We start from the raw sequence: 27,059 nt of genomic DNA, 5'->3' as shown, positions 1-27,059 counted from the left end.
GAAAAGATACTGAGAACAGTTGATTTTGAAGCCAGGATTCAAGAAGTTTACAGATACTGAAACGAATGTGAAATGTAAGAATGGTAACAGTAGGACTGTGTCTGGTCATGGGGATTCATGTCTTAATGTGCTTTCCACCTAGCCCTACACAGAAAAGGCACACAACTTCTAGAAAGACACCTTCTAACAAAACTAGGTAGGAAGAAACAAGGTCAGAAAAGTTGTCCAAGAGCAAAATGAATGCTTGGCCTATGTCAAGCCAATGTCAAGCTCATGTTATTGTTTTGATTCTTTTGCAGTATGGCAAGACACTCTATGACAATTACAAATGTGCAGTGAAGAAAGCTGCCTTGTCCTCTCGGTGGGTAAATCAAAAAGTGGTGGAGCCAGCTGCCCCTGCAGGATCCTCATCAGCAGGTACTGACACTGCCACTGCAGCAGTTGAAGTCACATTTATTGCCCCTTTCTATTATCATCAGTGTTGCATAGAGTCTTTGTCCAGAAAACTTTCCCATGGATTCAGCAAGATGTCTTTTTATAGACAGGCCAGTGTAGCAGCAAAGCTCTCACTTTACAGTTAGAACTTGGAGGATACAAAGACAGTTCACTGAAGATCAGTTTAAATCTGCACAACTTAATAATGCATTTTTCTGTTGGAATCTGAATCCTTTATCCTCCACCTACATTTTGCAGACTGATGATCCATGTCTTGAAACTTTCTGTTTGCCCATCTCTACACTGGCTGTACTGGAGTTTTTCTTCCAGTTAGTAAAAGGGGTGAGTGGGATATTCTGAGATTGATCATTATGGAAAGATTAGAAAAGATGAGAAATCATTATAGAAAGGGTGAGTCACTCTCTGTCCTAGCCTTTCACTCATTTGCATGGTAACAATGTGGGTGTTAGGACACAAGTAAGAAAGGACTACATTATTTTCTAACCTTACTTTTCCAGTAGCTCCATCATACTGCTGTTACTGATCTAATGATGATACCAGTACAACAGTGCATGATAGTATCTGTAACTTGCATGACTATTTTTAGTTTACATGCTTAAGATATGCTTTATAAGGATGGGCATGCTGGCCAAGTACTAACTGTCAAAGGGCAGGTGAGGTTGATATTACTGTTGGAAGTTAATACTCTGTCTTCTCATGTAGACAACTCAAATACCTTTCCAGGGCTCCAGTTCAGTTCATCTTTTTTGAGTACATGGAGATAGAAGGTGGTCTTCCTACTATTCCTTGGAGACAAATTATGTTAATAAATATATATATCTGGCATGGGGACACCCAGTAACAGGCTGTTTTGAGATCAGGGAGGTTTCTGATGGGGGAAGGTGTTTTTAAGGGCTTGTTTTACTACTCATTATCCTGCTCTGATTTTGTTAGAAATAAATTCACTTTTTATCTCTAAGTTGTGCCCTGTTTTGACCTTGATGGCATTTGGTAAGTGATCTCTCCCACTTCTTATCTGAGTCCACAAATTGTTAAATTTCTCTCCTCTGTCCAACTGCAGAGAAGAGTGAGTGAGTAGCTTTTGTGGGTGCCTGGCATCTGACCAGTGTCAACCCTTGACAGGAGGAAGTTTACTTGAGTGAGAGTGGGTTTGACAGTCATAGAACATTGGTGTTTAGGTGCTGACAGCAGTAGAGAGGAGGCTGGCCAGGGGGGCTCCATGCTGGTGCTGCCATCTGTCCTGGACATGGGCAGGACTGAGGCCCTATAAAGGCTGTATATACATCTCTGAGACTTCAGCTCCTGACTAGAATCCAGGAACACTGCATGTGTTCAATAGAATAGCTGCTAAGTTTAACTAATGGATTGCATTAAATGGTTAAGTAGCCTGGAAAGGTTTTAGTCATGTATACTGTCTCTATGGAATTAACTCTGAAGGATCATTAGTGTTGTAATTGAGGCAAATCACTGTGATTCTGGGTATCTTACACCTGTCATAGCTGCCCTATATAAAGCCTGGGGTCTGACTATGCTACTAAAACTGCCTAACTGAGCAGCTGTTGGTTTGTGTTTTGGAAAAGGTACAAAGGATGTTCACTTCTGTTTTCAAATGGCTCCATAGCCATTTGTATGAGCTGACTTCAGTATAGGCTAAAATCTGCTATAGAAAACTACAGTCCTGTGTGAACTGTACTCTGTTAACTTCATTGGCAGCCAAGGAAGGCAGGTGAAACTTTGTTTCTCACTTACCATGTAGCCATTATTCCCTGGACACAGTGCTGTAACCAGCATTGGTATGTTCACATGTACCCAACCTGTGTTGTCTGTGGCTCTGAAGTGTCCCGGGTGCACCTCAGTCAAAATATTTTGTTTCCCTCTCTGCCTTTGTGCCTGTGTGCCTTTGAACACTAATAAAATCAGTGTATGTAGTGGTCCTGCATGATATTCCATCACAATATCATGATGTTTGAAAGATGGAAGATGTTGCTTTATGCAGATGCTCCTTATCACTACAAGGATAAATATTTTGATTTTGGGTATCTATATTTTGCATTATTTGGACTACCTTTTTTTCCTTAAAAAATACTAATTCGCTATAAAATTTTGAAGAAATTAACTTGTAAAAATACTATAACATTTAAATTAAAAATAAATCTTGATAATAGAATGCATGGGCTCACATACTGTATTGTCTGGGAGTCCATTAGCTGGCTGGCAAGAGATGATGTTTTAAGTGTTGCTTTCAAGTCTTGCATAGTTTATGAAATCCATTAACAGAAGAGGAAACAGATTCCTGTTCCAGCCTTCTGTTATGTAATTTCTGCCAAGTAGAACACCATACCTCACTAGATAAAGTGGATCTCTCTCTGCTCTCCTTCATTTAGTTAAATCTCAGTATGACTGAGGGCAGCAACATCTTTGAGCAGTATGAAAACCAAACTCCTGCTCTGATGAATAGCAGACAAAGGGAGGTGAGACTAACTTGCTCTACTTTAGGGAGCATAACCCTCTGGGCCACAGAACCCAGGGATTTACATCTCCTTCCACTGAGGAAGGAGAGCCACAAGATTGGTTTTATCTCTTTGTTGACTCCCATGTTAGTCCTTCAACACAAGACTGTAGTTTGAATGATCCAAATGGTACTTTGGATTAAATATGCTGAACAACATGCAAGCACAATTATAAAACCTAAGGATGTTAAACCACCTTCTGTCATCCCTTGAAGTTTAAATAGCCTTAGTAAATTAGGCACACTGCAGAGTTTTTCTTACTTCTCTGCCAGTCATGGGATTTGCAGGTATGGCAGTAAAAATACTTTATTCTACTTCTTATCATATTCCTGGAACCTCTTTGCTGATCAGTAAAGTATGTGTTAAGATTAAAGCCATTGTTGTGCTTAGTCTACCCTGTAGACAGCTAAGGGTTCACTAACATCTGAGAAATACAGGAGTGGAACTCTACTGGATCTCAGAACTGTAAATTATAATAGAGCTAAGGCAGTCATTAAGGTTTGCCAATGCAGGTCTCTAGGCACCAAACACTGTCTACTGCTTTGACACATACAGCTTTCAAAAATGCTACACTAAACTGGAGTATTTAATCCTCATCAAACTACACAGGGGCAGGGGATTTTTTATAATTAAACTTGTAAATTTGTTCTTTGGTCTCACATTCACTTACTCCATTTGACAGTACTGGGTTATTTATGCATATCCCTTGCACAAGCAGAAATGGTGGGCAGATGTTTTGCAGAGCTTTAACTCAGCCAGCTTCCAGGTCTGCACTAATCTGAGAACACAGTGAAGTTCACAGAGCTTTGTGATTCCAAATGGGGCAGATATTTCAGAGCTAGGGAGATGTTTTAGCTCATTTACTAAAGAAAGTGGATCAGCCCCTCTGTAGGATTTCAGACCTTCCACTCCAATGACTGATTGATATGAAACTATGGTGCTTTTTGTCTTTAACCTAAACTAAACCAAAAAAAAAAGGCAATAAAAACTGGGAATATAGTAATACTGGTAATACTACAGCACACTGCAAACTTCAAAATGCTGTTATGAAACACAGGTATTTTAATGTAAGGTGCTTATGGATTTTAATGTAAGGCACTTTATTTTCCTTAAGTAAAAAACTGAATAAGAAAAGTAACAAAATGAGCATAAAGTAGAAAACAGATTTTACTGAGTTATGTATACAAACCCTGTAACAAGTGTTTCCTCATAGAAGTTGTAAAGAAATTGTTATAGTTGGGTATTCTCTGATCTGGTTAATATCACAAAAATGTAACACTCTCTTCCTCTGGCTCCTCTCCTTCTCACAGGTACTGTTCAGTCAAATGGACAGATTCCCCAAAGTGATCATTATTCCAGTGCAGAATGTCCAGACACTCAGAAGAAAGTGGATACAGCTGAAGCACAAGTGAGCAGTTACTATAGCTAAATGTCATCTGTGAACGAGTTTTCCAAGTTTGTTTTCCTTCACCTACTGTCTTTCCCCTCAAAGAGCCAATGAGAAGGATTAGGCTCCTGGGAAAGGTGGCTGCCCCACACACTGCAAACAGTGTGTGTGCTGTGCAGAACCAGGAGCCTCCAATGGGAGGTGAAGGCACAGCCACCCACTGCTTTTTTCCTTCAGAACAAGCAGCCTTGAGTTCATGTATCAGGAACAGGAATGTGCCTGCTGGGATAGTCTCAAAGTGTGCTGCCAGAACCTTGGTGCCATGGTTTGGTCTCCGCCAAAAAAAGGTCTTGCCTTAGAAACACAAGACATACAGAGTGTTTTCAGTAGGGAACACTGCACAGCTGAACATGAGTGTGTAAGAAAGGAGAAACTATGAAGAACTGAAGGCAAAACCTTACATGTTTTCCTTCTGCTCTAAATGCATTTCTTGTTAAGCTCCAAATTTCATGTAATTGCACCAAATCTGGCTGTAAAAATATCTCAAAGGGTACACTAAGAGAACCTCAAGAGCATCATACAGAAAAAGTGTGCATTTGTTTGCAGTTCATCATTCGATCTCTTCATCATGTATGAAGTGCACAGGACAAATGAAATTAAATTCCTAGGATTTTCCTGTCACCAGCATCACATGTTCTACACTTCTTGTTTCTGTCTTTGAGTTCCTCCTGTTTCTCTGTTCTGAACCTTACTTCCTCTGGACCAGATCACATTCTGAGAACTCAGCCACTGGTTCCCTCCTCCTGTGTCTCATTTACTTCCATGTTTGGAGGCAAGGAGTGAGGAAGAGGAGGCATACATGTTATAATTAGCTCATGCTAGAATTAATGCTGCTGCAGGGGTGCAGAGCACTTTTCTCTAGAAGCAGCAAACAGGAGGAACTAGAGATCTCCATGCAGCCACTGGGCTTTGATCCCATTGCAATTATGGACATGGTGGGATAGCTCCTGTGACTGCAGTGTTGTCATGAAGGGCCACAGGCTGTTTAGGAGAGACAGACCAGGAAAGTGCAGTGGTGGAGTTGCACTCGATGTGAAGCAACACTTGGAGTGCGCCGAGCTCTGTCCTGGTGAGGATAAAAGGGCGAGCTAGGAAGGGTGACACCATTGTGGGTGTTCGCTACAGGCCGCCCGATCAGAAGGAGGGAGGGGATGTGTGGGAACCCAGGACATCCCTCTGGCTGTCCTGAGCAGCCAAGACCCCTGCCAGGGGTTTTAGAGACCCTGGCACAGAGCCCAACATACCTGTGGTTTTGATTATGACCCGTGGAGCAAATTACCAACCTTATATGAAGATCAGCAAGCCACAACAGTTTAGGTAGAATCATAGTGAAGTTATCACAGAGTGGAAAAGTAGATTTTAGGGTTTCTGGTATGGGGGTTCAGGAGGCAAGATGGAGGGAACTGGGCATGCCCAGCCTTTCTCCTTCTTCTTTTTGGCCTCCATCTTCTGCTGTGATGTTGGCACCTTTAGATTGGTTTAGAGTAGAAGCTCAGGTGATAGGTATTGGAAAGTAATTGTAAACATTGTACACGTAGTTTTTAGTATAAAGACATAACACCACCCCTGGGGGCAGGCAGAGTGCCTGGAACTGTCCTGCTGGATGGACCTTGGCAGGGCAGGAGAAAGAATTTTATAGATAAGAACAATAAACAACCTTGAGACTGAGAAATGAAGAGCCCTGACTCCTTCCTCCAGTGCCAGGCTGGGAAAAGAGACTCAAACTCTTCTCGGGGTCACTCTGACCAGCGAGAGATCCCAACATGGATGAGGCCTTCTGCAGGCAGCTGGAAGCAGCCCCACAGTCACAGGCCCTGGTTCTTGGGGGGGCTTTAACTGCCCTGACATCTTCTGGAGAAGCAAAACAGCAAAGCACAAGCAGTGCAGGAGGTTCCTGGGAAGCACTGATGACAACTTCCTGTCCCAGATAGTGAAGGATCCCACGAGGAATGCTGGGCTGCCCGACCTTTGACTAACAAACAGGGAAGGCCTTGCTGGACATGCAGCGCTTGGGGCAGCCTTGGCTGCAGTGACCACGAGACTGTAGAGTTTGGTATTGAAGGAAGAGGCAGCAGGACAGAGAGATTTCAAACAGGGACTCCAGGAGAGCTAACTTTAGCATCTTTAGGGATCTTGGAGAATGGGAGAAGGCCATGAAGGGCAGAGGGGTCCAAGAGAGGTAGTCAATATTCAAAGATCATTTCTTCCAGGCTCAAGGACAATGAATCCCAAAGGTACTTCCTTGATGTTAGTCTTACTAACTGCAATTGCTTGAAATTTTAAAAGCACTCATCTTCTGTGGACAGCATTCAAAGAAGCACTATGAATACTGTCAAGAGGGAGGGTTCCACTGTCAAAACCTCTATGGGCAGCTTCAGAAAGAAAACAAAATACTCTTTTCATGTTTCAGGCAAAATGCACTCCACCTAATTTCCCTGTCTACTACACTCATGTATTTTCACATCTTTTTATGTTCTTAGGCAGTGGCATTAGTTTTACACGTTTACTGACTGTGACTGTCCTTTTATTTTTCTGCTTATTAAAGGCTGAAGCAAATAATGCCAGTGCACCTGGCCTGGCACAACCATTGCTGAGGCCACAGAAAATCCAGAGTAAGAGGACCTCACTGCAGCCTCCTCCTCCACCTGAAAGGCGTTCATCTGCTATTTCTACTTCACCAGTTCTACCCTCCAAAGTGATACGAGACAGTGGCATTTTCCTAACGGATCCAGAGAGCTTTCCAGCACCACCACCTACACTGAAGATTGATTTTCCTCCTCCACCACCACCATCTGATTTCTGTGAACCACCTCCTGATTTTGTGCCTCCACCACCACCAGTGTCCAGCAGCAGTAATGGAGATGTGCCATTACCCCCTCCACCTCCACCTGTCTTCAGTAAGCCACCACCACTTCCAGTGAAGAAACCTGTACCACTTCCTCCCAAAAGGCTGGAAAACACAGAACAAGGTGGAGAGCCACAGTCAGCAGGGCCACCTCTGATTACAGGGGGAGGCAAGCAAGCAGATTTCATGTCTGACCTAATGAAAGCTCTTGAGAAGAAAAGGGGTAACAGCTCGTGAACTCTGGGAGTGCGTAGACTTTAGACATAGCTGGTTCTGTGAGGTACCACAGAAGGTCAGGCTGGATCAGGATTCTCCAGGAGGAATCCTCCTGCAGAGTTCCTTTAGGTCTCGAGAAGATGGGGTACCCTTTGTCACCCACTTGGTCCCTGTAACCTTTGTCCTTTCCCCCTGCACCTGACCATCCCCTGCTGTTAACTCCCATTCCAGCACCAGGCCAAGGCAAGAATTAGCTGGAGAGTCTTGCTTCCCTCCACAAGAACAGCCAGGGATGGTGGAGCAGCACTCTGGAGCCAGCCATTTCAGAAACTGAAATTCATCTACTCTGGCTGCCTTTTTAGTAGAATTGGAGTTAAAGGAAAAATACAATGTCCTCATGCAAATTTTGAGAAGTGGGAAGGAAAATCCCTTTTCACAGAAATGCCCTTAAAAGTTTTTTATCAGAAGAGTTCCAGCTGTGGGGGTTTTCTTCCAATACAAAGATGCTTTTACAATTTTTTTAAATAGTCTGTCTTAAAAATTAAAACCTCAGCTAGATTATTGTGAGATGCAATTTAGGGCCAGAGCCATTTCCAGACAGTGTCACCCCAAATGCTGTACACTCCTGTTTCTATATGCAACTACGTCATACCTGTCAGCATTCACAGCTGCTGCTTTGAAATCTCATTTATTTGGTTAACTTTGACAAAGAAAAAAGTTTTATTTTGAAATCATGTATGTTTCCATGGTAAGCAGGAATTTTTTTTCCCTTGGTTAAGATTGTCTTCAAACTGTACCTAGAAATGATCTGTCTTGTGAAAGACTTTTTAATTATCTTGTACCTGATAGGAATGTCTCCTCCCACATTTTTTTTTATTTGTTCTCCCCATTTAATTCTCCCTTTTTAATGTAGGAAGCATTCATTGTTAGCTCTTAAATAAAAATAGCTTCTATTTTATATGTGTACAAAGTGTCACAGTTAACGAGCAGCCATTTTACTAGCAATTGGAACTTCAAATGTTTTAAAAAAATTTTGCCTATACCTTCTAAACTTTGTTTTTATTTATTCTGGTCTTTGCCTCTTCTTATGCACACCTGACCTTCTAAGATACCCTCAGCAGTATGTCTCTGTATTTTGAATTATAAAAAAGCATAAAAAGCAAAGCGTGTGGTCTAAATAAATAAATGCATGAAAGCAGCTGACAGAGCAGGGGGTGAGCCTGATGTGTTTGTCAGAATGGATTCCTAGATCCAGAAGTGGTGGTGGAGTCAAGATAATGACAAGCTGGTGGCAGTGCCACTGTCTGTGTTTTGGGTCATCTCTAGTCTTATTTATGGCTTAAGGTTGGTTTGTCAATACTTAGATACCTGCATTATAAGCTTAGCAGAAATAAGAAGGCTGTAACCATGTCTTCATAAAGAACCTTTCCCTTTGAAATTACTACTTTAAAAAAATTCTTTTTTCTCTTTTCTTTCTTTCTTCTGAAAACAGTGTTTGAAACCACATGCATTTCTTCCTGAAATAATTTTGCTATAAATACCACATTAAGCTGACAGAGAGAGAGTCCATCCAGCTCTTACTGGTTTTCTGAGCTCCCTTGCTTTCAGCTGAACTGAGCAAAAAGCTCTCATCAAGAGAACTGTGCCTACCATTAACAAAAGTGTCACCTGAAGTCTTGAATTTACATGCTGGGACATTCAAAAGGTATCTAAGCACCTTCAAACTGCCAAACTGAGAAATGCCCTCGAGACCAGTGCAAGGCTCATACAAGCCTCAGTTCAAAGTGGAGGGGGAAAAATACCAATGGCCTAAAAGTAAGAGGGCTAAAACCAGGAGTTTAAAAAAAAAAAAAAAAAAAGAAAAATGAGGAAAGGATTACTGTTTCCCAATCCCTTTCCTTATATAACTGAAGGAAGCATTATGCAGAATCCTTGAAGAGCTAGGTGTCTTTTTCTGACTAGGTATTAGGAGTGCACATATTTGACATACTTAGGTGACAACAGCTGTCTGCAAGTCAACTGTTTTTAAATCAAATGACTTTTATGAAATATACACCCAGCATCAAAATAAAGCAGAACATGTACTTGGAAAAATATTGCACAGTAAGGTCACAAAGCACTGAGACTTTTACAATGGCTTTTCTAGCATTCACTCTTCTCACCAGAATGCTTAGCCTCCCACCCTATTTCCTCCCTTCTCTTTTGTTACAACACAAAAAAATCAATTTTAATACATTTTACATCTGCAGTCGATCATAATTCATGCACTTAAATCTTACACAAAAGAAGTTGAACTTTCTTCCAAACAAAAAAAAAATCAAAGCGTACAGAAAACACAAAAAAATCAAGTAAAATGCTGTGATGATTAGACCTCTATCAACTATTTTGTGTAGGTACACGGTTACATGGAATTTTTTCAAATGTAAGATTTAAATCTTACATTTAAAGAACTTTGTTCCATTCAAAGAACAAAGCTGCCTCTTATTGATGCACAATTATCTGGCTTGATCTGGTACCAAAATATGCTGCAAAATACAAAAAGTTGTTCCAAAGCTGTAATTCAAAGCATTTGTAAAAAGAAATTAATCCTTCTACCTCTACCTAACCTATTGTCTTTTAAATGGTCTGCACATCACTAGACCTTACAGTATTTTAGCCTGAAAATATCTGAAATTGCAGCATGTCCTTTCTAAGCTTCCTCCATACCTGAAATGGAAGCAGTCTCAGCTGAGATGCTCCCAACACAGTCCTTTTCCAGGGCCAAACAGTGAATTTTTCCTGAGACTTCATATCTATGCACCAATAATCTTTCTACTCCTATCAAAAGATACTTTCAAAGAGAAGTGGTCCCCTGGATAAGCACCTGACACCAACAAAGACACCAAAACTTACTCTGGAGTAAGACAGACATCTTTGCTAACTATTTAACTCAATTTCCTTTAAATCTTTTGTCAGTGTAATGGGACAAAACATAATCAGAATGAGAAAAAGTGTCAAGGTCTAAGATGATCCTCTCTGCTAGGTCTGCAAGATTTAAGAACATTTATGTCTGCAGAACACAGCTAAATTTGATGGGTGTGTAACAAGAGGAAAATTCATCAAAATACTGTATTATTAAAACTAGATAGATTTTAAATTGATCTGTCACTAAAAGAGGTTAAGACCCACCTGATCAGCATGAATTTTGAGAGGTCAAGTGTTACAGTTTGGCAGAACTTAAATATTGGGACTCAAAGTAAAGCACAGCTGAATGTGAGAGGCAGAGTTGTCAATGCCAGTATAATCTGCTGATGCAACCATCCATGGTGATGCACTTCTTTAATCTTGAGACTTCCTAAATTGGTCAAGAACAGTAGCAGATTCCAGTCCACAAAGTCTAAGGGAGGAAAGTTCTTGTGGCTTGATCCATTAGCCCAATTTGAAGGCTTGAGCTTTGACGTTGATCACTCTTCTTGCTTGTTTGAATTTCCCTCAGGATGAACAGCTGACTTTGAGATGCTTGGCCCAGGCTGGGGGGCGCAGGGAGTACCCTGCTCTCTCTGCAGCCTCCTGCCTCTGAAAGGGCTGCTGCAAAACCTGCTCTAGGAGCTGAACCTGGAAGCAATTAAAAATGGGTAAGTTTTTATATCAAATGTTTTCTGGTAAACAAGAAAGTCTTTTCCTCCTGACTTCAGGAACTATCACATGAATTGCTTACTATTATTTGTACTACTATTAATACAGTCACTACTATTTATCTTATAATTAATACTATTAATAATTTTGTTAATACTTTAAATAGCAATTTGTGTTACATGGTACAATTTTGGTCAAAATGTAGTACAGTTCAAAGTGTAAATGTAAAAATTGTTTCATTAGTTGTTATGCCAGTTATTATTAAATCTGTCCAGAAAAAAAAAGATAATTTTACCTCCGAGAAATCATTCAAATTAGCTTTTTGCACTGCTGATTCTGCCATCCAATTCCTAAGTATGTATCTAGGATTAACAGCTGAAACCAAAAGTAAATAATGTTAAATTTAGTTAGACATATTAAACAAAAGGAAAACAGTCATTGAAACATGTCACTGAAATCTTCAAGAGTTACATTTGCAGATCAAGAAAAAATACATAAAAAGGAAAATGAATTTATCAATCTACTTAGTTCTTTGAGTTGCTAAAAGAATTTTTTAAACTTGCACTATCAGTAGTGCCAAAATGCCAAACAGAAATAGAGTAGCACAGAACATGACAGGGATAGAGGAAGGATTTTCTGTCAGCAACACCAGCAGGCTTTTCAAGTGCAATGAGTTTACCATGCCCTAGGCTCCTGCTGCGTTGATGGAAAACATTTCAACACTGTCAATACCTTCCTGGAGATCACAAAAATGAATATTGTATTATTTAATTTAGAAAGTAATTACTAAGATATCCTTTAAATTATATGTGTATAGATACTCCTTCTATGTCATGTAACAAAAGTTTAGCCGTAAAAGCCTTTAATGTTACATTTCAGCTGTATTTTTTAGAAACTACTTTTTCAACTTTCCTTTTAATCTCCTGGCTGGGGGTAGGCAGAGGTTACTCAGTTTTTTCCACAGCTGCCTGTTGTATTCTTTGGAAACCCTCATGACAACTGCACTGCTTCCCTGCCTTGTTTCAGGCTGCTTTTGTCTAATGAGCAGTAGAGAGAATGTAGCAACACTGGAAAATGAAACTGCTGAATTAGTAAACCAGATACATCCTACAGCAGAGCCACTCCCAACTTCCAAAAGGAGCTTTGTCAAACTATATGCCAGGGACAATTCTAATAAGCACACATGGCTCTCTAAACTTTCTAGCAGATTATGTCAATGAAATTCTTATTTTTGTTCTGCAATTAAAGGCTAGAATTCTACTTCAGTAAGTTTTCCCTTTATCTAATAATCAAAACAATGTTACAGAATAATTGTAACACTTCAAGCCTGCTTTGAAGTCTTAATTTGCAATTGGTCTGTATATTTTCCCCAATTCAAAAAGCATTTATTACATTAAGGCATTAGTGATACCAAAGGCATTTCACTCATGCACTTGAAACCAAAAGTCTGTGATTTATGGACATACACAAACTTCATCTCCTTCTCTTTCCACTGATGTCCCATAGGTTTTGTATTAATAAATGCTAGGTTTACATATTTCTTTTTAAAAACCCATGGACCTTTATAAAATATTCTTATAAATACCCTTACAGCATATTTGAAAGAGACGGATTATCAAAATTGCCATCTCAAACTTCCCTCTACTCAAGTCCTTTAACTAATTAGTTATTAAATTATTTTATTTACAAATAATATATTAGAAGGGGTCACAGACATTTTTCTTTTTCACATCCCCACTGTCTAGTATGTATTTACATATTAAAAAAGCCAATAAATACAACTGTTTACTGGGAATCCTGATAACCTCTACACAGGCATAACACTCTGCCCTAACTGCTAAAGAACAGTGTTTTACACTTGGCAAAACAATTTGCTCTGTCCAAGTATTTGATTTGATCCAGTAAATGGGTTATCAATTTAAAGTGTGATAACTATTTAAAAAAATACTTTTAAAAGGTGAAAAAGTTAACATGACTCATTCAAAAAATGGTAATTCACATTAGAGCTGTGAGTCATTTTAGCAGGAGAATATTTGTCCCAGAAATAAATTCTTAACAATTGCAAATTGACAAGTTTCACAGTGGTTTTTAAAATGTCAGTATTTAACACAAGTGACAAGATAATTATGAAAGAGTAATACAAGCCAGGTAAGAAAAGGACAAAGCAAAAGAACTCTTGTGCCCTTATGAGCATGATCTGGTCTACTTTTTTTACATGCTGCTTTTGTAAAGAAATACAATTTTAGACCTGGATTGTCAAAACTTTTTGATCACCTCCAGAGGAACTAAGTTTAGGCAGTACAAGATAAAACACTACTGAGAACAGAAAAAAAAATAAAAATAATTAATAAGTGATGACTTTAAATGATTCAAGCTAATGTACTTTGAGAAGTGAGATTTTTTTTATGACACTAACTATTAGGGAAGGGTGATGAATAATGAGGTGTTAATGCCAATATATTCAAGGTCAATCAAAGACAGCAGTACACAATTTAGTGGAACTTCCTAACCCAGTTGAGAATCTGAGGAGCCAGGACAGATTTGTCTTCAACATGAAATGCTGGGTAAAAATGCAGACTTGACTGAATTGAGCCAGATTTCTGCTGGAAGTTGTGCTGACAAGGACAGCTGTTACAAGCAAATGCTCAAACAAACAATAAACAAAACAAAAACTGAAATAATTTTTAAAGAGACCACAGGGGCATCTAAGTAATCTATTTAAATCCATGGATGTAAAAATGTAAAAAAGAACCAAAAAAAAATCCCTAAAACCTCTGTAAGAAATTTCAGTCGCACTGTAATATCGAGCAGCTAGCAAAGTCCAACAAGGGGTGTTGATTTTAAATAAAGCAATAACAAGCTAACACCAGTAGCCTATTATAAATTTTTGCAGCTTTGCAGTATGAATAGAGAGTGATGGTTGATTATATGGAAGAAAACTAACTGAACCATGAATCTTTGCAGATCAGGTTTTGACTGCTACCAAAACTAAGACCATTAGCACAAGTGTGATTTTGGAGGCAAAAACCCTTTTCCATGTTTCATCTGTCTCCTGTACTATGGGATCCTCTGAGGTGCATGTAGAAAAACATGACGATGGTTTGCAGAAGATCATTGACAAATTAGAATCATTTCTGATTTGGAATAAAACCTCAGAATTTCTCATGATTTTCTCTAAAAGCAGATTTAAAAGATACAGAAAAATAAGATACGTGTTTAGACAGTTTTCAGCATTCAATTTTAGCTGAGGAAAACAGGAGCTTGAAAATTCAAAATGATAATTGAGTGAAGGGCCTCAGAAACTCACAGATGAACCTTCTTAACCCTATCAAAAACCAATAAAATAAATATTTCTTCTTGGTAGCTCTTTTCACATTAACTTTCTAAAATACATATATAATTTTAAGAAGCGTTCTTTAAAAAGGATAGTGCCTTTGTTAGAAAATGGGGGTGCAAACCTGAAACCATAAATTGTGCCCTCTGTAGTTTTACTACCTCATTACTGAAAGTCAGTGCCAGCTCCAGCCATTTTCCTGGCAAATCAATTGGAGCTTTAGAAGAAAGGGGCCAATCAATATCTAACAAAGAGTGCAGCCATTTCCATCCTGCTTTGCAGGAAGCACCTTGCAAAGCAGTGTAACAGTGAAGCCTCTTGTGCAGAGTTTGATCAGATCTTTTAGTTCCTTTATTCCCTTTTGGCCATTGATTTTCAGTAGCTCATTTTCTCTCATAAGCAAATTTCACAAATTTACCACAGCTTACTGCAGATCAAAAATATCTCCCGCTGAACAATTCTTGGAGTTTCATATCCACTGTTTCTGCTGTGATACCTAACTGCAGTACCTTTGCCATTTTGTCTTTAGAATAACTTGGAGAATCAAAGCACCTTCCTTTGCCTCCTATGACCAGATAGTCCTTTATCAAGGAGTTTTTCCTCTGGGTGACAGAAAGAAAAAGTGTGTCCCTATCAGAAATCTGAATTCTGTGTAGCATGTAGAAAGGGCAGAGACAGACAGAATGAATGCATATTGTTACAAGATTTGGAGCAGCATAATGAGAGCTTCTCCTCTTCAGAAAAATACTGTATTTTAGGTCTTCCCAAAAAGAAAAATATCTAACACGAAAGAAACATATGTAAATAGATATTTGCCATCTGCAAACAGATGATTCCTTTGGATTGTTTTACTCACTTGCCATTCTTGTTCTTCTTTTGGCGTCTGAGTCACCATTGTTACTACACATCAAAAACAAACAAAAAGAAGAAAAACAGAAAGCACTTTAGCTAGTGAGGATTAAGCTGATTTATTTTTAGAAATATCTTATTTGACTTCCATTAAAATCATTAAGTGCTCTGCTTTTGTATTTGGCAGAAGTTGGTGTGAATCTCTATGAATAATTAGACTTGGAAAAAACTGCACACTTTCTTGTAGGTTTTGTGCCTTGTATTGACTTTTTCCCCTAAGAATTTTATTGACTGAATAAAATTTCCAAGTACCTGATATGTACTTATTTTGACTACTATTAGCCATGCATACCATATATAACTAAGAAAAAATGTTAGATTCTTTATTGATTTAACACAAAAGAGTCCTGTGCATTCCTATCTATGCAACACCATGGCTTCCAAACACAATCTGTGTATTTGCAGCTGTTCAACTTTCATCCCCTCCCACCATAAAGCGATGTTATTACATAGTAAATATATATAAATAAACAGTAATTCAACACTATTCATTCCCATGTACTTGCAAATCACTGTTTGTGATTCTTGGACTGAACCTGTAGGATTGCTATTTGAAGAAAAACTGTTAACCAAAGAAAAGTGATCAGGTGCTCAGTGAAGGACAAAGAATAGAAATTACTCCTACCATGTCATTTTTATGTACCTGAGTGTCAAAACAGAACTACAACAGTAATTATTGTTGAATCCAGCAGAATGTAGAGCCAAGAAAACAAAAAAAGCATATGAAACCATGTTTGGGCCAGTTTATTAGACCCACTAAAGACTATGCAAAATCACTGCAGATTAAATTTGCCTGCTTCTGGCGAATACACACTTTAAACTACAACCAGACTTACCTGTTTAATCTCAGGAGGTACATAGTAACCCATTCTGAAAATAATTTGTGTTTACCCAGATCCTGGAGAGCCCAGAATTCCTAGAGAGAAAGAAACATTAATTGACAGATAATCAGAATTATTTTTCTGTTAAGCAAAAACCAAAGTAAGCAACAAGTACTGTGTTTTAGCCCAGCTGGCAACTAAGCCTCACATAACCACTTGCTCATGCTCCCCCTCAACTGAAGTTTAAAGTAAGGTTAAAAGTAAGAAAACTTGTGGGTTGAGATAAGATCAGTTTAATAATTGAAATAATTTAATAATAACAATCATAATAGCAATGAAAAGGAAAACATCAAAAGGAGAGAGAAATAAAACCCAACATAAACAAGTGATGCAAATGAAAATCAATTGCTCACCAACCTATGCCCAGCCAGTTCCCAAGCAGGGTATCCCCCCGAGCTCTCCTCTATTTTATTTGCTGAGCATGGCACCAAGTGCTGTGGGATATCCCTGTGGCCAGTTTGGGTCAGCTGTCCTGGCTCTGCCCCCTCCCAGCTTCTTGTGCACCCCCAGCCTCCTTGCTGGCAGGGCACCATGAGAAGCTGAAAAGTCCTTGACTCAGTGTAAGCCCTGCTCAGCAACAACTAAACCATCACTGTGTTATCAGCATTACTGACAATCTGAATCCAAAACATGGCACTCCAGCAGCTACTAGGAAGAGAATTAACTGTTATCCCAGCTGAAAGCAGGACAATGAGCAATAAAAAGATTTAAAAGGCAAATGTATTATGACCCTTCAAAGAATTTTCTCCCTAAACTTTCTACTAGCATCTTTTCCTCTGTATTCAAATGATTTATTTTTTGCTAGCATGATACATCCACATTAATCCCTCTCTGTTATGACAAATTTTACCTAAACACCTCTAGCACTTCACCCCTGTTCTTCCTTGGCTTATTACCTGACCTATTTGATTTTTTAAGCTACATAATTACAGTTTTCACTCTCTTCTAAGACTTGTACATGGGTCAGATATATTCATAGAGTTGTTTTTCATCAAAAATTGTGCAATAAGCAAAATATATAAACAAATAAAAGGTGGAGAGATAGAGAAACTAAAGTCTACAGGGATAGGAGAAAACTGAGGAGAATAGAGACAGCAGGAGAGGAGAGAGAACTTGGAGGATACTGACAGCAAGGAATCAGAGCTTGGGGTAACTGCCTCCAGTGATGCACAGCAAACACAGACCAGGCCTCCCTGGCTGATTACACTGATAACAGCTGCTTCAAATTCCTCAGCTCACAGACAAAAAAATGAACTTCAGAGAAACAAGAGATTAGGAAGAAATGGACATAGATAAAAGGAGCTAAACAGCACATATTTGAGGGGGAAAAAAAAAAAGTAAGGGAAATTAAAAACTAGAAGAAAAAGTTTTGATCCCATCTGGGTTTTTGGTTTTGGGTTTTTTTTGAGGAATGAGAGTAAAAAAATATATGAAAACTATATTTGATCATAAAAATGAGCACAGAAATGACTAAGAGCTGGGAATCAGGCAGGTGGATAACAGGTGAGTATGAGAATCAAGCATTTGTTCAAAGATGTGCAGAGTTAGGCTGCTTTAGGAGGAATTTCAGAATGTTTTCAGTTAATACTAAATATAAGGATTCCTGCAGTGTTCCCAGAGGATTCTAGCATTTTTAGGTCAATTTTGGTATGCAGCTGAAAAAATCTTAAGTGATGTACAAATCAATATGAAATCTTTCTCATAAAGTGTGTAAATAAACAGAGGTGAAATTACTTTAAAACTGAATTTTTTTACAACAATGAACACTTTTTACCAGCATAAAATTGTACTTGTTTTTCCACATCAGTTTTAGAACTCAGAATTTGTGGGCTAAATAATTTCATTGTGTGGGGAAAAAAAAAAGAGCAGGTTGCTACCAAGTGAAGGCTGGAAATGACCCTTGGTGTAGCAGCAGGATCACAACTACACCACTGTAGGGGAATAGAATATAGGCAGCATAGAAAGTAATCTTATCCCCTAAAGAATTGCAGCTGAGCCAGTCACTGAAGATTAGGAGCAGGCCTGATGTTAACAGGCCACAGCTGTAGCCAATAAGAAGAGTTATAGAAGAGTGGATTGGTTGGTTGAGGGGGAACTGGAGTCAGTTGGCTGCTGTGAGGACAAGGAGGAGTCAGTGCCTACAGGAGCTACCTACAAGAAACATCAAGCAAGTACAAAACTCTAGCAATATGGAACCTTTGCAATATAATGACAACAGAACTCTTGCAATGTAATGACAACACACCATAATTGCTGGTTCTCAGCCAACACCTTCAGAGATGGGAAGATGTAGTTGCCATAAATGGAAAAATCCCTTGGGTTCTATGACAAAAATACCTTCTCTTACAAATACACCCATCCTCTTATCACCGTCCTGAGCAAACAATTAATTCCAAAGCCACAACCCCTGGGTTTTTTTGTTGCTTACCTCTAGAGTATCTAAACTTTTAAACTCTTAATGGCTTCAAGTTCATTGAGAAGGTCAGGATAGACCTCTTACTTAAGAGAAGAAAACAAGGAAAACCAGAAAATTTGCTCAAAACTATTTAATTGTACTTGAGAAAGAAAGATCAACTCCTCATTTTCATTCAGTGTTTTACATTGTCATCCTGCTGCCTAAAAACAACCTCCTAAGTCCACCTGCTCTAATTTTAAATTGGCTTCAAAAACAAACAGACATAAATCAGATGTTTGGGGAAGGCAATGAAGTTTCCCAGGCAAAAGGAACAATATTCATCACATGGAAATACAACACTGTATTAAAGAATAAAAGAAAAAAAAAATTATTTTGGCTCTTGCAAAAAGGCTATTTTCTTTCCAGTTCAGGTTCATTTTTCAGAACCAGATTACAAGCTTCCTTTTCAGAATTTTCCTTTTGCTTTTTTATTCAATTATGACTTGCCTAGCATCTCAGTCCAGTTCAAATATGTCAGCTATATTTCCACTTTCAAAGATTGCACGACATCCAGGTAAAAAATTTAAATACTCTCATGTGTTTCATATGTGGTTATACTTGGTCCTGAAGAATAAGTTTAGGCTAAGTTAGCAGCAACACAGGATGAGACAGCAGGCTGAGCAGGACACAATAGCAAAATGTATCCTTATGCTTTAAGTTATATTTAAGACCAATCTCAGGGCAGAGGCCACTCTGGGCAAAGAGTTGTAGCAGGAGTTTATGTTGAGATGGAATCTCACTTATCATTAGATACCAAGACAAGCAAATGTGCCTGAGAGCAGAGTTTTAGGCCACCTGGTAAACCCACATCAGGAACAGTCTGGTTGACCCGAGGCTGAAATTTTCCTAATGAGCCCTGTGCAACTTCACTTGTTGGACAAAAGCTATTCTTAAACAAAACAACAAAAAAAAACAGGGAGATGAAGGGGTAGGAGGTTCTTTGTAGCAGATCCACATTAAATGTGACAAAAATCACATTCCCAGTTGTGTGTATGAGTAGTTATGACCACTCATATTGGACCTGTACCAAAGGCTGAAAATCTGACTTGAGCATTTTTCATGAATGCATCTTTCATTAGCACTTTTCATTAACATATCCATCATTACCAGATACAGGCTTAACAAGGGGTAGCCTGACACAGGTGTATTAGTCCCTCTGTCCCTTAATAATGACACGATAACATATTTCCCAGACAAATCATGGCTTGAGATAGCCTCTACTATATCAGAGTTATGTGCAACTTGATTTTATCTTTTTATATTAAGTATTCCCAGGACTGGGTGGTTGTATTTATACCTCAGGAATATGGAGCGCCTTTAACTGGTCTGCAGTAATTTCACTCAGCTCTCGGAATGTCATTGTAAAATCAGCCTTTGTATCTTCCATAATCTAGTGAATAAAGACACTTCTATGAGTGCTTTTCAAGTGTGGGATGCCAGTTCAGATGTTTGCCAACAAAATTAGCAAAGGAAACTCACTTTTAAGAGGAAAGCAATCAAATAGTTATCATTCTCATTCTCCCCAAGAAGACCCAATTTTGTTTTGAATAGTTCTGTGAAACTGAAAATAGTAACAAAGTATGGAAGTTGTGAACGTTATTATATATTTCATAGTATTGTGACTAGAAGGTTTCAGTTCTGAAAGTGCATACCGACTGTGATAGTGCTCACCATACCCCTCCAAAATCTGGGAAGCTCTGCAAAAAAACAGAAGAAATGTCAAGTTGTAAGGAACTAAAATGCTGCTGCAGGTATAATCCTGCTGTACACTAAACAATGCAAACTTCTGCCTGCTATCTCAGAAACACTGATATTCTGAATCATTTGGGATCTGTTCTTCATATAAGAATCTTTACAGGAGGCTATTAAAATACTCCTTCATTACTTCAGGACGATGCATGGTCTTCCTAAGTAAATGCCTTACAAAACAAGCTAGGCAAACTTAGAACACAAAACTATGGGCAAAAGTCCTACCTTAGTGAAAGGAAAAAGGATCACACAACATTTAATAGCTCCCTATAGTCCTATTTTACTACTATTTCTGACCAACAAAAACTTTTCTCCCCACCCTCCAATCTTGTTCTGGCCAACAACTAATCCAGAATCAATTGCCACATAAAAAAATAAAATATTTTAAAAGCAAATCGCTTTCTTTCCTAAGCATATGGTGATTATGGTGTCTCTCATCTCACTAGTTCCTTTAAGCATTATGATATTTTAAGGATTACTTACAGCTGCTTTTGCCTGGGATCCAATAAAGGTTTTAGAGCTTGTAACAGCTTGCTCAGATTAAACAGCCCAACACTTGCCTGATTTCCTATTTTATACCTCCTTTCATCATCAGATGTGTTTGGAACAAAATCTGTTTCAAACAAAACATTACTTTTCCATAACAGAGTAATTACAATAAAGAATCAATGTTAAAATATTGAAATACATTCATTTTTATACTTACACAGCAAACTTACAGAAGACTTAAAACTACTTAAATATTTAAAATTAGATCACAAGAATACTTATGTAAAGTGAATTAACTCAAGATCTATTATTTGCAAATCTAAGGAATACATCCTTCACACACAACGTCACATATGTTACAAGTGACATTTTCCTACCTGAAGATACAAGTTAAATTCAGATGGTTACAGAGAAAAATAAACACTTTTTCATTAAGACAGTCTTTTACACTGAAATTCAGTATTTGTACTACTTCTAGTGCTAGTATTTAGCACATAGATCAAGCAAACAAATGTCCAACTAGACTCAGGATTTAAGTGTTTATGGAAAAGTCACACATATAGTAAACATGTATTTACCTGTACAGTAAACATGTATTTAATAGGCCACCTAAGCAAGATTTGTTTCAATCGGACAATCGAGCTTTGTATTCACATTAAAAATAGGCCTAATGTGTTCCAGAATGCAAATTCTTTATCTGGGAGATAGCCTGTCATGCAAGTTCCAGGTATGTGGATTTTATATCCAGAATTAAAATCTATCCTATATACAGCAGCAGCCTGTGAGGGGATCAGTGGGAGCCCCTCACTCAGATCAAACCAGACAAGCTGATCAATGCACACAGCATCACCTGAGTCCTCAGAGGACACTGACAGCAAATGGAGCTTTAAGGAGGAGACTCCCAACTCATCTGTCAGATCTGGTGAGTGGTTCCAATCTGAGTTTTGACTCTAACACCTCTCATCTGGCTCTAGGGTGCACTGTCTGGCTGGGACAGAGTCAGTTCTCTTAACAGCAGCCTGTCTGGAGCCATGTGTTGGATTTGTGACCAAAGCAGTGCTGACAGCACAGCAATGTCAATGTTCGCTCTACACACTGCTCAGCAGGGCTGGCCCAGCATCAAGGGCTCAATTCTCATTCTGCAGCCCCAGAAAATGAGGCTGGGGTGGGCCAGATAGGAGGGGATGCAGCTGGGACAGCTGAGCTCAGCTGACCAGAGCGATATTCCACACTTACAACGTCATGATCAGCAATAAAAACTGGGGGTAGTTTTTCCAAGGCAGTTGTTGCTTGGGAACTGACTTGGCATCAGTCTGGTGGTAACATATGGTGAGTGATTCTCTTTGCATCACTTGCTGCTCACTTCTGCCTTTTTTTCCCCTTGACTTATACAAATGTCATTATCTTGACCCATAAGCTTTTTCTTAGCCTTGCTTTTCCAATTGTCTCCCTCAGCCCACAGCAGGGAGGAGTGAACCAGTGGCTTGTGGATCCTTAATTGCCAGATGGGTTCAACTCACCCTATAAAGAATGATCTAAAAGCAAAAAAATCCCCATTTTGTTCAATACAATAGAAACAATATGACATTTATTCTCATGACTTTTCCTTAATTTGAGGCTGCAAGCATGAAAACACATAGCAAGATAACCACTGCTGATTATGAAGTTTATTCAGTTGCAAACTATAAACAATATTTTAAGAATACACATTTGTGTGTATACTGAACCTGTACCTATCAATCCCAGACTGACTGAGTTAAGACTTTCAAAAAAAAGGTTACCATGACTGTGTAGGTCTGATTTCTTTTCTTCCAACATATAATTAGCTGCTGTGAGTGTAAAACTAAAGCTGTCATGCATGCAAAGTTACTGTATTCCACTTCTGCTTTTGGCTGCTTCCAGCAATACACAATTTTTAGTTTTCTAGGCTTCTGTTGTAGTATCTGTTGAACTAATGGTGTTCAAGTGGAAACACTGTCATGGAAATGGGCTTAATAGTAATATTTTGTAATAATAGTAATCATTAACAAGACTTTTAGTCCTTGAATGCAACCTATATAGTGTATCATAAAACTGGTCACTAATGCAATTTTTTTTCCTAAAGCTCTTCAAACAGTACACATGCTTAGGGTTTTTCTGCTAATAATGAAAGGAGCTTTCATAAAATGGAAACTATATAATTTAATATAAAAGGATTATTTTAAGTAAAAAAAAAAAAAAACACCAAAAAACAAAACAAAAAAAAAAAAACAAAAAAAAAAAAAAACAAAAACAAAAAAAAAAAAAACAAAAAAAAACCCAAAAAAACAAAAAAAACCCCAAAAAAACCCCACAACAACAACAACAACAAAAAAAAAAAAAAAAACCAAAAAAAAACCCAAACCAAAAAACAAAAACAAAAACAAAAAACCAGATGCTACACTCACCTGGGTCATAGGAGTCCATAAATCCAAATGGACCATAATCTATTGTTATGGACAATAAACTGAAGTTATCTGTATTGCACACACCTACAGTTAAACAGAAAGGAGAAACAAAAGTTAAAATTCCACCTGAACTCCAGTCTCAAGGCAATTTGCTGTGAAAAAGGTGCACTGAATTTAGAGAGTTTTCAGGAATCAGACTCTGGAGAATGGCTCCATCCCTGTGCCCCCAGCCCATGCCCCACAGCACACCCAGGCTCCTGCTCCTGCTGCTGTTTTGGGGTAAATCCCACAAATCTGTGGCAGAGCCAGACAGCTCCATGTCCTGAGCACTGTAACAGGCCTGGGCTGGATGTGGAGGGATCAAATTCAGAGCAGTTAAACTCTCACACATGGCATCAGTACCCTGTCTTTGTACCTGCACTGCTGCAACAGCTCTGAGGATTCTTGCTCCCCTATTCTCGTCCTGTCAGAGCTGTGCTCTGAGAGACCAGACAGTGTAGCTCTGTCACAAAGGCCCTTGTATGACAGATAAAGCTGTAGGTGAAGACATCAGCAGAACAAAATACCAAGGTGACAAACAAAAGCCATTTTTAAGTACACTGCTGTAAAGTGTCCCTCCCCTAAAGCCAATGCCATCTGGCACCTTACCATGTGCAAACCCCACAGACATCCACAAGGAAATGAGATTTGCAGTCTCTGACACGACCGTGGAGAAAAATTCCTGAAATCAAAGATATCTTTTACTTCAAGTCCTCTGTATCAAAAATATTGAACTACATAAGCATTTTATTCACTTTAGAAATATGTAATACATTCTATTTTTCAAATTTAAGCATCTGTCTGTCAGGACTTGTCATTCCCATTCTAAATTATGTGAATGCATAATAACCTTATTCAGCAAAGACTATAGTTAAATAAGTATACACAGATCCCTTAAAGAAATTAAGAAGTAAAATTTAAAAATCCCAAAACAAAACATAAGACATTATATATACTAGGCAGTGTACTAGAATATACTATATATACTACATTCACATTAGCAAAAGCACATTTCATCACAACATGACCACTGATCACCAACAACCTCAGCAGTAAGAGAACAAAATACAACAGAAAATGGAAGCTTCACAGTAAACATTTCCAAAATGGAAACTGGTAAAAAATATTCACATTTGACTTTGAGAAAACAAAAAAAAATCAAGAAGCAGATTTTTTACTGCAGAGAATTAACAAACTTTTGCTAATAAAACCTGGAAGCTCACTTCAAATTTTAAAATCTTGTAAAGCTTGAAATTGTAAAGATCTTCCTGTAATTTTTGTTCACATGCTTGTGGAAAATAAAAATTACTCTTAAAAAAGACTTACCAGGTATCTGTTTGAATCATTCATAGCTATTGATGGAAAATGTTCCTGGATGATAAAGTCTAGCAATCTTCTGTAATAGCAGAAACAGAATTCTTTAAACAAAACTGGTACTTTGGAACTGATCATTAAAAATTCTTGTTTTCAAACAGCAAAATGCTGATCTACTGCTTGCCACAAACAGTTATTAAAAAACTCAGTCTATTTAGACTTAGTCTATTTATTAGATTAAGCTCTTCCAAAATGCTTTGAGATAAAATCTAAGGTTGTTGTCATAAATATGATTGGAGACTGCCACACAGAGTTAAAATTATCCCCACATTAAATCTCCAGAGCACACCAGGACACAGTTCTGCATGCAGCAATATCCAATTTTTAGGGGAAAAAAAAGAGTTTGGTTTTATAAAAAACCAGTAGAAGATTACAAGGAATAACAATTCTACATCAGAATTCTCACAAAGAAAATGTTATGGCTGAATTCTTATGGAGTAGGGTTACTTCCACAGAAACTAGCCATTCTCAAAACAGTTCTCCACATTCCTACAAGACAGGCTTAGGGAAATGGGATACATGCATTGAAATTTGCAGGACCTGTCACAGAAAACTGAGAAATGTAGGAACTTACACTTTCAACTTACAAATCTTTCCAAAACAACTCCTCCCTAGTGCTTAGTTACCAGAAGTACTTAGGTATAAAACTTGCCTCATTTTGTAAGATCCAGGCTTTTAGAACATCTCAAGGGTTTTACCCTTGTGAGGTAAGATCTTTGGTATGCCAGTATAAAAATAGCAGGTTACCTTTCTAAATTATGTAATCTCACTTGCTAAATAATTGATGTCTAAATTCCAACTGTATACATGAATTCTAATGTAATTTGATGCTTGAGAAAACTATTTCAGTTACTGTGAAGATTCAATTCAAACCTTAGTAAGTCCAGTTCCCCAGAGTGAGCTAAGATTTCCAAGGATCCTATACGAAACCACGACTTGGCAAGTCGTAGCACTATTGCACCTTAAACATAAAGACAAGTGTGTTTAAATGTAAACACAGCATCAGCAAAATAAAACAGTTCCATAGCAAAAGCCACCATGTGTTGTTTCTATAGACACAGAGTTTGTAGATACACAGTTCAAATGGTATTTTTGTAAGTATGCCTAACACATAACAGATGAATATGTATAAAGTCATTTTACTACACATGCATTTTAATGATAAAGCTTGATTTGCTATACCAGCAACCACAGGCAAAATTCTGTTAGTGTATTAATACTAGAATCACTCCAGAAATGCCAGCCTCAAAAAAAGAACACAAACAGATTTTTGCCCATGCTGTGCCATCTCTCTCTTTTTCAGAGCAGGTGTAGATGATGTAGCAATGATAGGGCCACAACAGCATTCCACCCATCCTGGTATTGCCATCAAAACAATGGAAAACTTCCCTAGATTTCAATATCATTTTTGTAATGGGAAATGAAAATCAAAATTATATTGTTTCAATATGTATGCCACAATCATAGAAGACCAGTTCAGAGGGCTTTCTTCAACCAAGATATGTTTCAGATTAATTTTCTCAGGAGGGGTTTTATATCTTAATAAATTAAATTAAGCCAATTTGTTACTTTTTATTAAACATTTTTTCATGGAGAATTAAGTTAAAATGTTGTAACATTTTAAAATATGTTCATTACCTCTTTCTTTCTTAATATTTCCATTGTAAAACTGGTCTCTCCACACATCATCATCACTTACAACTAAGCTGTAGCAAACAAGAAATTAACGTTAAAAGTTATCTCAGCAAAAGTAATTAATATTGAAGATCAAAGTGATATTTTATATAAATTCATTTCTTAATAAGATGAAAGATTGTTTTGGTGGCATAGCTTTGTATTTACAAATGACACAGGCAAAGAAGATGAGGCTTAACAAGACTTTTCTTGGGGAGATATCTGCTCTCAAAAAGAGCAGTGCATTCACTTGGAACCTCAGTGACAGATTAGTGTGATTGTAACATTAACTAAGTCCCAATTTCCCTGGGGACAACATGGAAATTTTGAGGAGAGAGAAATTAGAAACCAAATTGTTGCATCAGATGGAGGTTACCCTTTACATGAGCCAAAATTATGTCAGAAACTTCAGGGACAGATCTGTGATCCTTAGCAATCACTGCTACTGGAACCTAGATTTTTAAAACCGATCTCTTCCTTTCATTTGCCTTAAAATTCTGCACATCCTTTCATGTTTATCCAAATATTGAGGTTTGTGAGAGTTCAATATAATTTGCTTTAAGATATTGCATTAATTTGTTTAAATAAAAGATATAATTTCCTTGTATTTTCTGTTCTGTCACTAAAAATCAATCCTCAC

The 27,059-nt window shown here is 38.0% G+C and overlaps 2 protein-coding genes across 2 annotated transcripts in view; one reads left to right on the top strand and one right to left on the bottom strand.

Moving 5' to 3' along the window:
* APBB1IP (amyloid beta precursor protein binding family B member 1 interacting protein) overlaps positions 1-8,679 on the top strand; it is a 65,330-nt gene extending 56,651 nt beyond the window's left edge. Inside the window, 3 exon segments of the mRNA XM_036379146.2 lie at positions 300-417; positions 4,277-4,374; positions 6,959-8,679. Coding sequence (XP_036235039.1) covers positions 300-417; positions 4,277-4,374; positions 6,959-7,495 — 753 coding nt within the window. The 3' untranslated portion in view covers positions 7,496-8,679.
* Positions 8,680-9,494: 815 nt separating this feature from the next.
* Positions 9,495-27,059, bottom strand: part of LOC118700873 (protein adenylyltransferase SelO-like) — a 24,070-nt gene continuing 6,505 nt past the window's right edge. Inside the window, exons 7-19 of the mRNA XM_036405454.1 lie at positions 26,384-26,451; positions 25,619-25,706; positions 24,698-24,767; positions 23,981-24,053; positions 23,333-23,416; positions 20,901-21,030; positions 20,321-20,365; positions 20,148-20,229; positions 19,966-20,058; positions 16,169-16,248; positions 15,280-15,323; positions 11,385-11,464; positions 9,495-11,068 (exon numbers count right to left, since the gene is read on the bottom strand). Coding sequence (XP_036261347.1) covers positions 10,946-11,068; positions 11,385-11,464; positions 15,280-15,323; positions 16,169-16,248; positions 19,966-20,058; positions 20,148-20,229; positions 20,321-20,365; positions 20,901-21,030; positions 23,333-23,416; positions 23,981-24,053; positions 24,698-24,767; positions 25,619-25,706; positions 26,384-26,451 — 1,060 coding nt within the window. The 3' untranslated portion in view covers positions 9,495-10,945. The remainder of the gene's footprint in view (positions 11,069-11,384; positions 11,465-15,279; positions 15,324-16,168; positions 16,249-19,965; positions 20,059-20,147; positions 20,230-20,320; positions 20,366-20,900; positions 21,031-23,332; positions 23,417-23,980; positions 24,054-24,697; positions 24,768-25,618; positions 25,707-26,383; positions 26,452-27,059) is intronic.

This window comes from Molothrus ater, chromosome 1, assembly GCF_012460135.2.
Source record: "Molothrus ater isolate BHLD 08-10-18 breed brown headed cowbird chromosome 1, BPBGC_Mater_1.1, whole genome shotgun sequence".
Taxonomy (NCBI): domain Eukaryota; kingdom Metazoa; phylum Chordata; class Aves; order Passeriformes; family Icteridae; genus Molothrus; species Molothrus ater.
The sequence above is the reverse complement of the archived record's forward strand: the minus strand, read 5'-3'. Positions and strand labels throughout refer to the sequence as shown.